We start from the raw sequence: 13,425 nt of genomic DNA on the forward strand, positions 1-13,425 counted from the left end.
TTTTCAAAGCATTTCAAAACCAAATGATTAATTTAGCAAAAAAACTAAAATCTGTTGCAAAAATAATTAATTGTAGCAGTATGTGACACAAAAATGTAATCCACCTTTCCAGAATGTCAAATTCAAGTATGTATATTTTCCGTGCACTACCATTCAAAACTTTGGGGTCACCCTGACAATTTCATGTTTTCCATAAAAGCTGCCACTTTCATTCATGCGCTAGATTTGCACAAAGGTTTTCTAATCATCTATTAGCCTTTCAGCATCATTGGCTAACACAATGTAGCATTAGAACACAGGAGTGATGGTTGCTGGAAATGTTCCTCTGTACCCCAATGGAGATATTCCATTAAAAATCAGCTACATTAACAATGTCTAGACTGGATTTCTGATTCACTTCTTGTTATCTTCATTGAAAAAACTGTTTGTACTTAAAAAATAAGGACATTTCTAAGGGACCCCAAACTTTCAAACTGTAATGTGTATTTTACTCGTATTTTAGAGTTTGAAATTGCGTTGCACATGCACTCGTGCTTTCCATTATCAGCTGCTGACATCAGAGAGATTATTGACAAATTAACTTGGGTGCACCGAAGCCACTTGCTTTTATTTTTTTTTATGTTGTCAAACAATATCCATGTCTCCACATGTACTTCAAAGGGGAGCTTATCATTGGGCCTGAAAAGTGGCAGTACATCACTTCATCACCGAGTCATCGAGTTTTCCTCCCTCCCTTTCTCTCTTTTTTGCACTCCAGTGTGATTTACCATGACAACTGAGTCAGGCGCAGACTCTGAGGCCAAGCAGCTGCAGGAGAACAAGGAGACACAGAAGGGGAAAGGCAAAGCAGCATCCCAGCCCAGCCAGGCAGCAGCCGAACCCACCTCTCCACAGAACCAGCCGGAGCAGCTTCCAGCCGCAGCCGGACACAGCACCCCAGCCAGGAAAGAGCAGGTCAGCCTCCTCTTAGCCACATGCATCCAGCTGTCACTTGTGTGGCAAATTGAATTGAAGTGAAAGATCCCTGGAATGTCACCCAGCATAATTTTCCTTTTCATATACTTTTTATAAATGTACTATTCCCACAGCTGTAAAATATCTCAATTGAATCAAGTATTGTGTTTTCCAATTCAAACACTACACATCCCATTAAATCTGAAGAAAACATTACACGCCATTCATCCCTCTCCTCAATGAATTGTGTCCTTGTTAAGAAAATGGAAGTGCATACAGAGGGGGAGAAAAATAGTGACACATGACCTCAGTGCCTGCCATGACAATTACAGCCCTGTGTCAGAGGCATTTGTTTGAAAGAAAAGTCGTCTTTGAGTCAGTGCTTCATGCTTCATTTTGAAAACGGGGAGAAAAGCACATTTACCCTTTCATATATCCACTGTGTTCGTTAATCTGACCGCAGCTAAACATGTCGGCTGCATGTCTGAATGCGTACTCTGGTCACTTATCCATAAAAGTAGCCGGAAATCTTACTATCATTTCCATATTACAACACGATTAAGTGTGAACTGAGCAGCCACATTACCGGACAGACATGCGCAAGCAGCGGTACTCTGAGTTGTGTGAAGTGTTTTGAGGATGAATTTTTTCCACATTACAGCAAAATATGTGCCCAAAAACATCACAGTGACACTTAGTACAAAGTTTCTGTCCCAAAATCACAATTCACCCTTTTCATATACTTTGCTATGCAATTTCAGATCTATTAGGTAACGAAATGAAATGTCCATGACAATAACTTTTCTCCAATTAAAACAGACACCAGCAGCTTAAAGATTCATGATACTCACCAATAATTAATGTAGTCCTAGTTTTTTTTCCACACAAGATGTGGAGCTGAAGTGTGTTTTTTTGGTCTGTTTGGAGCAATTGGCTCGGAGTTCAGTTACTTCATACGGCATCAGACAGCAGCAGGAACTGTACGCGATTCTCCAAAGAGAGAGAGTTGCGCTCATTTGCTCATGAAACCGCAGCACTGGTATCTTAATTAACATCTTAAACTTGGAGTAGATCTTGACCATGATCCCACAGCGGGTCTCACTGTATTGATCTAAAGAATGGCAGTTTGGTTTCCTGCTCTTTGGTACTATTTCTTTGTAGTTTATTACAAACCCGCAGCCTCAGACAGCAGTAGGATCTACAAGTGTCTCTACAGAGGATGCATTTTCACATAGAGCAACAGTAGTTACTTCATTAATTAGACTCAACCCGAAATTATACTGACATGGGGAAAGGGACGATCAGGATCTAACAGAACTGTCACCCAGAGTCACAGTTTATCAGCAGCAATTTAATGTTTTGTCGCACATTACAGTCATCTACAGAGTGAATCCTGATATGAACAATGTAATGAAACACAATGCACAACTTTTTATTTAGTGAGTAGAACCTGTGACACAATGTACACAGGGCTCTGAGCTTGTTTTCCCCACAACAATAAAATCTATGAAGTGATTAGCTCAAAAGATTGCTCTTCATTTTGCTGTAAACGATTACTTTGTTTGTTTTAAGTTTTAATTCTTGCATTCTAATATATAAATTGGGGCTTGTTCAAAATCTAGCAGTTGCAGAGTGCTGTTCAAGAATGTTGCATTTTATTGAGTGTGGAGGAGAAAATGAAACAGTCTTAACCTGTTTAATCCCAAATTTTTCCCTTCAAAATAAGTGCATGTATTTTACTCCTTAGACCTCCCTAACACATAATATGTATACATTTTTTCATTTCATGTTGGTTTTGTTAGTGCAAATGTAGGTTTTATATTCAGCAACAGTTGTTGCCGGTGGGAAACTGCATAGTCTAAATATACACAAATTCTTCAGTTTGACCTATTTACACATTTTTTAAAAAAGTAAGAATAACACTAAGTGTAATATATTATAACTAGGCATGGTTGTAAGTGTGTTCACAACTTTATAAGATACATAAGGATACCATGGCAATGCATACTGAAGAGAACTAAAATTGACAACATTGCATTTACTGCATTTCACAGTCACATAAAACAGTGAAATAACCATAGAGCTGACGGTGTTTGATCTTACAAAATTAGAAGTGACCATAGTTTACAAAAATAAAATGTATTCACATTGTGGCAGTGGCTTTGACTATTTACTGAACACTAACATCATGGCCAGACAATGAGTGTACATAAAGCTTTCATGCAATTGATAGCTGTTTTGTGTATGGCATCTTGTGAACACCCTTAGAGTTGGAGGATATATGAGAGGGTTAATCAACTGGGTCTGCTTTAGTTTGTTTCATGCTGTCTGCTGCAGTTCCTCCATAGGTCACAAAATCTGTTTTTTTGGATGGACTATGTATTGAGTATGTACTGGACTATGTATTATGCTAGCGGCAACAAATGTTGCCATGCTTACGTTTAATCTTCTTATGATCAAAAGATGCATACAGGCATACAATTCTGATTATATATCAGTAGTAGACCCTTTTAAAAATGTATGTACAAAATAACACAGTTATATCTGTTAATTAAGATATTTAAATAAATTCTTCTTGTACAAGTTTGAAGCAGATATCTCCTTCCATCGGTGTAGGCAGAAAGGAAAGAGGCCTAGTCATGTGACCATTCACACCAGTTACAGGACATTGATGCAATTTACAGGAGACAACTTTGATTTTAAAACTAGTATTAGCTGTCCAAAGCCAAAACAACATTTTGAGAAAATAAAAATTCAAAGAAAAATGAGCGGCAACAATTGTTGCCTGTGGGATTAAACGGGTTAATTCTGTTCTTAATTTATTTCTTATTTCTCATTTCTTATTCAAAAAGTAACCATAAAAGCTTACTTTTTCAAAAGGCGGTATTGGTTAGAGTAGTAGCAATACAACAGACTTATTGTAAAACTTAAACTGCTTCCACCCTTAAGAGTACAGCAACAAGTCACCAGACATGACCCACATTTCAAGAAACAACCCACATGTAGTCCATAATGGAGACTTTCTCAGCAACAATACCATATGACAAAACATCCAACAGTACAAGGACAGGACACACACACAGTACCGTATCACATTGCCTAGGATATCCCTTCATTACATATGCAGCGCTTTATCCTCTGTAGAGGTGGGGGGGGGCTGGAGTCTATCCCAGCTGACTTAGAGTGAAGGCAGGGGACAACCTGGACAGGTCACCAGTCTATCACAGGGCTACACATAGAGACAAACAATCACATTCACACCTACGGACAATTTCGAATCAATCAGTCAATATAAAATTAGTTATTGTGATAGAATTTGTAGCTGTATCACCCAGCCCTAGGTCACATGTCCATATTTTACACGTGCACACTACTGTCGAGCATATGCACCACTGCGCTTGTGGCATTGTCGCTGCACTGATACAAAATTTAGGCCACACTCTTGCAGACTTAGGAAGATACTTTCTGCACTCACAGATGCAGAAAGTATGACACTTTCCTAATCTGTACATGGGAATATCTTTGCTTATTGTTTAGTAGTAAAGCAACAGTTTTGGTACTAAAAGTGGAGTGATCGAGGTTTTTACAAACTTTCCTCTTGGGAGCAAAAATATCTGCATCTGCACAGCTTTCTACTGCTGTTCATCAAATAGTGACTGAGATGTTTTTACTGGGATTGGAGTGAGGAGACCAACCCAGAGACTGAAACAGAGCCAGGTTGCCGGAATGGATGAAAATATATTTTAAAGTTTTCTTCCTTACAGAACTCAGTGCTATTCATTTGGCTTAACTATGTCAGTAGTCTTTATAACTAGCAGCCCTTAGCAACACTGAGAATCACAGATCATGCTCTACCATTCTCCAACTTTTGTGCCTATATATTTATATGTATATATTTATATTACAGTCCTTCCTAAAATGTCTGAAATTGCAATTTTCTTCTGCAGTTGAGCACTACATCTGAATGAGTCCACAGGGACATTTGTGGACACCTGAGCTACAGTAGATGCTGTAGGAACAGTGTGATAGAATGTTCTCTGCCAGAATAAAAGGGGAATTAAATCCACTTTCTGATTAAGAAGAAAAATGTCAGTGAAGAGGAAAATTGGATTTTCTCTCTTTAAGACAAAATGGCTGTACACCCTCAGCTGCTCCTCGTGGGACTGATTACATTCAGTCAGGATCCAGATCTTTATTTTTTACTTTTAGTTGATTTTAGAGGTAGCTACTTTAAGCAATGAACAGTTGAGCCAGTCATGGGCATTTGGGTAGCGAAATGTGTGCAGAAGGTATTTTTCATTTGTTCTACAATTTCATTTAGCAGATGCTTTCATCCAAAGCGACGTACTTCTGAGTGTAGCTACAACACTAGCAAGGATCTAAGCAGGAAAAAACAACCTGGATAAGAGCCATAGAGCAAGGTCAAGTGTGATAATAGGATCGTGGTGTCTACAGGCAGTCCAATAGTATTTTTTATTTTGGCAGTCTGTCAAGTGCAAATGTGTTCAGTGAAGAGCTGGGCTTTTAGTCTTTTTGTTTGGTAACTTGTTCCACCACCGTGCTCTGTGAACACTTTCAATCTAAGAGCATTAATGTCTTGATCAGCATGAAAATAATTCAGTTAAATAAAAACAGAGAGCGCTCACTGTTTGAGGGTGTTTAACAATCAGGCCCAGTACACAAACGTGTGCAAAATATGCGCATTTGTTCTTGTTGTTATAAACTCAATACCGTCCAGTGACCGTTGTTCTCTCTCTTTCTGCCAGGAACAGGCAGAAGAGGATCTGGTATCCCACAGGTCGTCCACCAGTCGTCTGTCCAGGTCTCCTTTGAGAGGAGTCAAGAAAGTGAAGATCATGCAGTGTAAAATCACCCTGCTGGACGGTTCTGACTACACGCTCAATGTAGAGGTGAGACTCTGCAGATGGTGGCAATTCTTTTTGTTTCGTTTTACTACAGAATAGTGGTAATCTTTTAATGCATTTTTGGTGAGTGACGTTAAATTTTGTAAGCGGCCATTCCCAGACCCCCACGTTATTTAACTCTATACAAAGAAATGAACCCATCCTGGACTCACACATGGTTAGCATTATGAATACAACAGCATAAATTTGTCCAAAAGTGACAAATTCCGGCTGTCAATCTCAGACACCCAGCTCTTTGGTTTTGTTATCAACATGTAGGTTGCCATGCTACCTTTCAAGATTCTGATCCACATTTGCCAACTCGCCTTGGCTATCTGGACGGTCTGTGCAGCGTTGAGAGGGAGGCAGGGAGATGCTTCGTAGTTACATGGACCTGGCCGTGGTCGTCTTTATGGGGGGGGATATGCGAAAATCAGAATTTCCCCTTGTGGGATTAATAAGGGATATAAAAAATAAATACAGTACGCATTTGGATAACTGTTATCCTGAAATTTGGGGCCATCTACACACTTAAAGGCATTATGAAGGATGTGTTTTTTTTGTTTAATTTGTCTGATTTACATAAGATGAATATACTGACCTTTAGTGGATTTGTATGTATGGTCTCTAAAAGAATAAAAAAATAAATAAATTAACTGTGGACATGGCAGGACCTGAAAAACATCAGCCAATCAATGCGCTCGGACCAAGGCATTATCTGTACACTGCTTAATCCTCTGTAAGGTCGCACCGGGACAGGAGTCTGTCCCAGCTGACGTCAGGCGACACCCTGGACGTCTATCACAGGGCTACATATAGAGACATACGACTTAATTTAAAGTCAGTAATGCAGCATGTGGCACCAATCGATTTTCATTTTACACAGCATCAAAATTATGGTTGATTTTAGGGTAGCAACTTGACTTATTATGTAGATATATAAAAACAAAGACATGTCGCATCAGGATATTATACTAAGGACCTGAATGACTTAATAGTTTATTCCATCAGCCTTCTGCTGCACCCATTATCTCTGTGGATGTTAGTTTTATCATCCTTGGTCTGCTTTATTAACAGAATAAAACTGCTATTTTGACATCCCTTCTAGGAAGCAAGGATTTACATTTCCATTATGCCTTATGGGATTTTTTTTTTTTTTTCTCCAAAGCTTCTCTGTGGTCTTGAGAGAGAAAATATTCCAGTTCTTAAATGTTCAGTTCTCACTTCAAAGCTCATCTGCTATCCAGAAATAAACCCTTTGAGATAGGAGGAGGCAGCAATCAGTGGAAAACACGTGTCTTTGTGTTGTAAATGTGAAGCTTGCAGCCCCACTACCCCAGTAGTATGTCTTTTATCATAACGTGGAAAAACTGAATATGGAAATAGGATGTTTTGGGAAGAAAAGAAAAAGAGCGTGACCTGGTTGTTAATCATATTGGTTAAAATTAGGGAAGGATGAAGTAGTATATGGAGTCATCATGTTTTTGGATGGACAGTGTATTAAAGGAATGCAATGTTTTTTGTCTGATTTCTTTTTGACTATCTGTACCATGCATCAGGTCGTTTTTTTTTTGTTTTGTTTTGTTTTTTTTAATCGCACCTGTTTTACAACAGTGTCATATTCCTTTATCATTTTTTTCCTAAAGGAGCACTGTGTAACTTTGAGTGAAACTCTTACTCTGATAATCTATTGATTGTTTAGTATTCTGAAATAACCCCGTCACAGCATAATAGCTGCTTTCTGCCTTCAGACAGTCTTTCTTTGTGCTTGAGCATTATTAATTTAGGAATAAATCGGATTCTTTAACTTAGTTGAAATTTTGCTTTCCACATTTCCTCTTCAACAAAACACAGCTGAGCCTTTTTTCAAGAATGTAAGAAGTGAAACGTTGAAAGATTCGGAAAATATGCTCTGGCTGAATGAGCAAATAAGACCCTTCTCTGGACATTTTTTTAAAGCAGATTCCTCCTCACCAGGGGTTTTAAATAGAGGGATTAACTGACTGTTTCGGTGGTGAGGTGATGTGTTCTGACTGTGAAATGGGAGCATTTGTTGGAGGGAATCAGTGTCATTGACTCAGTGTGTTGGCATGATTACTGGATGTCCCACTGTGACACTGGAGGGATTTTTTAAGGACATTAGAAATGGGGGAATTGGAGGTCAGTCTGGACTTCTTACCCTTGAGACAGACTCAGAACATTGTGCGTTCTTTGTATTTTGTAAGCTTTAGCTGTATGAGACTCACAGAACATGATACCGTTAAAATTTAACTAAGTGTTGAGATTTTTCTCTTCAGTGATTCACACTGTCTCTAAAGGCACTATAGCTTATTGTCATGTATGAATGTATAATAAGCACGTTGTCTAACCGACAAACTTTCAAACATGACACTGAAATCTAGTTACATTTGAAAATTAACTGACAATTATTTTAAACTAGTACTCTATTGTGTACTAATTTATTACTGTTTTCCCAGGAAATTAGGGGACTTGCTAAAGAACCATCAGTTTTATTTCCTAGTGTGGCTCAAGTTCCTGAACACTGGATCCTAGATTTAGTATAATACAACTGAGTAGCATTTTTGGATAGACTCATCTTTGCCTGGAAATCTCTTATGTCTTTGAACTCAATAATTATATTAGGGCAGGCTTTCTATTAAAAGATGTGAGGTCTAAATGCCAAAGAGATACCAGCATCAGCTTGCTTTTTCAGACTTTACTAAGTTAATCCAGATCAACAGAAGACAATATCAATGTTTTTAGGAGATGAGGTAATACTCCTTAAGACAAATACGCTGATCTTGCTTTGTAAAACCTGGAGTTTTCACCTTTAAATAAATGGAGTATCACCTGACAACAGCTAAATCTGACTTAATGGTTTCCTCTCAGGTCTGTACTTTGAAACTTTATCCACTGAAGAACACAGACATTCTTATTCTATCATCAAGTTATACTTCCTAATTACCTCAGTAAATATAGTGTACTGCATTCTCAACAACCTTCCTAATTATTAGACAATGTATTGAGTTCACCTCAAAAAGGTGATGATGCATCTCAAGGGTTTTATTCTAGAATTAAATTGAGTCTCTTAAAAACACTGATGAAATGTAGACTTAATAATTTGTGTGTATTAGTTCTAACAGTCCCCCTTGCTTCCCATCCTGTAATCCCTCCATCCTGCCATCCTGCTAGGACAGTCGGAGCCAAAACCCACTTTACTGTGTCCCAGCCCTGACAGCCATTATATGAGGAATACTTAGAACTGACTTCAGATTAGACTGCATTCCAGAGCATGTGAAAAGAAGACTGGCAGAATCAGAAAGAACAAATATGTGGATTACTGAAATGACTGCCTATTCTGTCCAGAAAACCTATCATTTGCTCCCAACAAACTTAATCTGCAGCAGCATTGCCGGGGCTGTATGACAGGACTGCTAAGCTAAAAGAGTCCAATGCCATTACTCAAAATATATAGCTTTGGAGAGCAGCACAGCATGTTGTCTGTGTGCTGCATGTTGGGGTGTGTATGTGCTGGTCTGAATTAAGTTTAACCGGATTTGAGTGTAAGAAAATGACTGCATTTGAAACTGTATTTTTCTGATTTGCCCAAACGTGTGTTTCTTGATAAGATTGCTATTCTTTCAGGTACTTAAAGAACAAGCCAGTCCACAGAAAATTATTTGACCAAAATGCTAGCTCAAAGCAGTTACAAAGCAAAAATGACAAAAAATCACATTCACTACTCTCAGAACTTTTTATGTACAATAATTTAACATATTTTTGTCATTTATTTTTGTCTACATTGAATATCTTTGATTGTTGGTTGGGGCAAATCAGGTAATGATTATAATGTGTGTGGTTATTTACCAGAAACATTGCATTTTACTTCCCCAGAGGCATTAGCTTGAAGTTGGCTATGAAGTGAAGTAAATGCAAACAGATAAGTTAGCAACTTTAGATTGACTCAGAACATTTGAGCTGTACAGTTATGTCTGGATAGCAGTTTTGTCTTCTTCATTACAAGGCTATGGCACTAGTAGACCAACTTTTTGGTACAAAATCAAGCTGTGCTAACTGATGCAGTGGTGATGCAGTAGGAACAAGTCACACCTGGTGATGCTTGCAACCTAACAATACTCATAACCAGATCACCACTGAGTCCATGGGTAAATTATTTATAAGTGACTAATTGTCACTCGCTGACTGAAAAACTTTCATTATTACTCCACCAAAGAATGCCGCCGAGTTCATGTGACGATCTTTGTTGGTTTGTCTGTCTGTTGGCAACATTACTCAACAACGGACTAACGGATTTGGATGAAATTTTCAGGGAAGATCAGAAATGACACAAGAACCAAGTAATTAGATTTTTGACAGTGATGCAGCTTATAGTCTGGATCCACGGATTTGTTAAGCATTTCTGTATCATTGCGAGATAGCGGCACAGCGCCGCTGTAACTATGAGAACACTATGTTAGCTGCCTGCTGACGATCACATGATTGCAATCCTACAACAAATTGACTGCTGCAGACCACACTTTTTTTTAAAAGATTTCGTTCGTCGTAAATCATACAACGACTGAGCAGCCTTGGTGGAATTTTACACTCTGATTTCTTTTCTTGTTCATTATTGGAATTATTACAGTAAAATGAGAGGCAACAAAAACGGGGGCTAATGTGTGGCCTGGTCACAAAACACAGGAATTGTGATAGCAACCAATAAGGTACATTCACAGTCAGACAGACTATTTTTTTTTCCTGGATTTGAAATAAAATTCAGCTGTATGACAACTTCCAGCAGCTGAAGGTGAAACAGCAGACAAATGCTCGGTTATCTTATGGTGTCTGACACCATAATACTGTTGAGGTCAGAAGACCCTCAGATAATTGCAGGGAGTCCTCTTCCCTTCTCCCGGTCCCATGAGAAAGCGATCAAGAGTATCAAGATTTGACATTTTTATGCCCTCTGACATTGTAGTTTTCCAGCTCAACTCAATTTCCCCTGGGGGAAAAGATGTCTGTCCTAAGTATTTCCTGTCATTTTGAACCGCCTCCTCTTGACTCCAAAGGCTGTTAGATCTCAGTGAAGGAAGAAAGCAAATCCTACACCTCACTGTGCTGTTGTTTTTAATTAATGTGATACACTGTCCATCCAATTTTGAAAAATTCCTTGTCGTGCTACATGTTGTCTTTTAAATGAGTTTATTGTAATTACATGAGATAAATGACGGGTGTTTTTTTCTGTTTTCGTTGTAAGCTGTATAGTTTGCAATGTTGTAGACCTTCGGTTAAAGACAGGAAGGCATTTGATGAAGTTTTCACCAAGACTCTGGGAAAATATGTTGTCTACGTGATTTAATCAGAAAATAGTTAACAGGTAAGTTAATATTGAAGATATGTGTTTTGACTTAAAAACTCCTCTTTCTTCTTCTCTAATCTTTGCAAATATTTAAACTTAGTGTAGCTGCTGCTGTTGTTTACTCTCTGCATTTAGATGAGAGCATCCTGAAATGGATCTAGATTGATGGGTTCTTTTCTAATTGGGGATCAGTTTACCTTCCAGTTTCCTGCCGTTTTCTTTTTCTGGAGCGACCCAGAGGAAGGCAGAGTGCCTACCAGATCAATCAGCTGCATCTGTTCCTCTCTTACCTTATTTTCTTTAGACGCCTTAGCTATCTCTTCGGCAGCTATTTGATCCTCAGCAGGATCCTAAATGGTTTGCAGATCACAACCGTTTGTGTATGTCTGTCATCCAGGCAGCCGTAGTCTGACATAACTGATGTTCTGGTAGCATGAACTCTCTGTCACCGACAGCTTTGTTAAAATCGTGTGTGTGTGTGTGCATGTGTCAAAGACCATGCGGCTACCCCAGACTTCCAAATTTGTGCGTTTGCATTCTTGGAGTCCTTCATTTGACAACATATGTGTGCTACTCTGCTTACATGTGACTGCGTCAGATGCATAGACACGCTGTGACTCCTGCTGCCTAAATAAGCTAAGGCGGTGGTTTACTGCCTGTTCCCACTGCAAGGAGCGTGCTTTGACTTTGTGTTGTGATGACTCAGTGCTTAAAATATCCTTTGTGAGCCGGCTAAATGAGGCCGTCAGGTCCAGCCTCGTTAAGTGGGGGAGACGACAAAGCTCGAGCCAATGGCCGTCACTCAGAGATGTGCATTCGATTGGTGTAAAGCACTCACATAGCTAATGTTCACTTTAGCTCAGGAATTTGAAGGTGTGTTTATACCATCATGCTTCATAGAAGAAGGAATCAATCCAGAGTGGCCCAGCTGGTCAGTTTTGACTCTGACACCTTGATGGTTAACCTGTGCTGAAGAGTCCCTGTCATGCAGTAGTATAGTGTGCTATATCATTCTGTTGATTTTATTAAATGAGACTTGCACTCAGTTAATCTTTATAAATAAATAAATGTGTGTTTTATTTAAAGGCCCCATACTGTGTCCCGTTTTAGGACGTGTCTCTCTATTGTTTTGTATTTTTTTAATTATTTAATTTTATTTATTTTTTTTTTGGCCTTTTGTAGACTTTCTTAGGATAGTCAAGAGGCAGCCATTTTATTTACCCTTGCAAAACGGTTTGTCGGACATTCTTTTGTTGACATGTAGTGTTGATCAGCTAGCCTAGCCACGCTAGACAACCCACGGCAACAAATTTAATTCTCTGCCAGGGTGGGTCTAGTTACCCTCCATGAGGCTCGAGGCTGGATTTTCCTAAAACTGGCCGGACGAATCACCATGAAGTGTAGAGTCAGAAGGCAGGCGTCACTAAGTGACGAGAGAGGCGCGACGATTCTGACAGAAACAACCGGCGCACAATAAACAGTTATGTTTCGACTCGGCTTTGGCCACAGCCCTTAAAGATTTGAAGCTAAAATTCAACTTGAAAGATAAACAAAGGACGGCACTGAAGTGTTTCATTGAGAAGAAAGACGTATTTGGACTTATGCCGACGGGATATGGCAAATCCTTAATATACCAGTTGGCTCCGCTGGTTGGGAAGCTAATGGGACTTAGCCACAATCCGGCGCTCTAGGAACTATGTCAGCCTATTCGTTGCACTGATTGGTTGTATACCTACCAAATTGCTGCAGAGTGATTTGAAAGACAAACTTTTAGCCTGCCTCACTCCCTGTCGAGCGGTCCTAGACCCTTGTGCCTTCAGAAAATGGGTCTTGCGCGGCTAGGCTATCAATCAGCTGCATTTCAGTGACTTATTAATATTCATTTTGTAGTCTGAAAACGGAGACAAAAAATATGTAAATAAGAACAACTTGATTGGGAATTTGTCTGGTTTATAATACAGTATATGTGAGCACAGAGAGCAGGAGAGAAACAAACAAAAGAGTTGCGCATGATGTGGGCGTGCATGAAGAACCTCATGTTTGCTCTTTCAGCCAAAACAGAACATTTTGTGTGTTTTTGAGAGCTCGCTAAAGCAAGTAAATAAATGATGGTCCTCGATGCAGCTGTTTATTTTGAAGGGCTCACCTCAGAAGTGAGCAGTGAGGGTGCAGGATTGTGCAGTTTTTTCCTAATAAAAAAATGGTACA

The 13,425-nt window shown here is 39.1% G+C and overlaps 1 protein-coding gene across 18 annotated transcripts in view; it reads left to right on the forward strand.

The window, feature by feature from the left end:
* Positions 1-13,425, forward strand: part of epb41l3b (erythrocyte membrane protein band 4.1-like 3b) — a 66,747-nt gene that overhangs the window by 22,462 nt on the left and 30,860 nt on the right. For 15 of the 18 annotated variants that reach the window (XM_051953461.1, XM_051953456.1, XM_051953460.1 and 12 more), the window contains exons 2-3: positions 758-954; positions 5,721-5,864. In XM_051953461.1, the coding sequence (XP_051809421.1) occupies positions 769-954; positions 5,721-5,864 (330 nt within the window). In that variant the 5' untranslated portion in view covers positions 758-768. The remainder of the gene's footprint in view (positions 1-757; positions 955-5,720; positions 5,865-13,425) is intronic. The other 3 variants (XM_051953457.1, XM_051953459.1, XM_051953463.1) reach the window with 2 other exon arrangements.

This window comes from Acanthochromis polyacanthus, chromosome 9 (genome assembly GCF_021347895.1).
Source record: "Acanthochromis polyacanthus isolate Apoly-LR-REF ecotype Palm Island chromosome 9, KAUST_Apoly_ChrSc, whole genome shotgun sequence".
Taxonomy (NCBI): domain Eukaryota; kingdom Metazoa; phylum Chordata; class Actinopteri; family Pomacentridae; genus Acanthochromis; species Acanthochromis polyacanthus.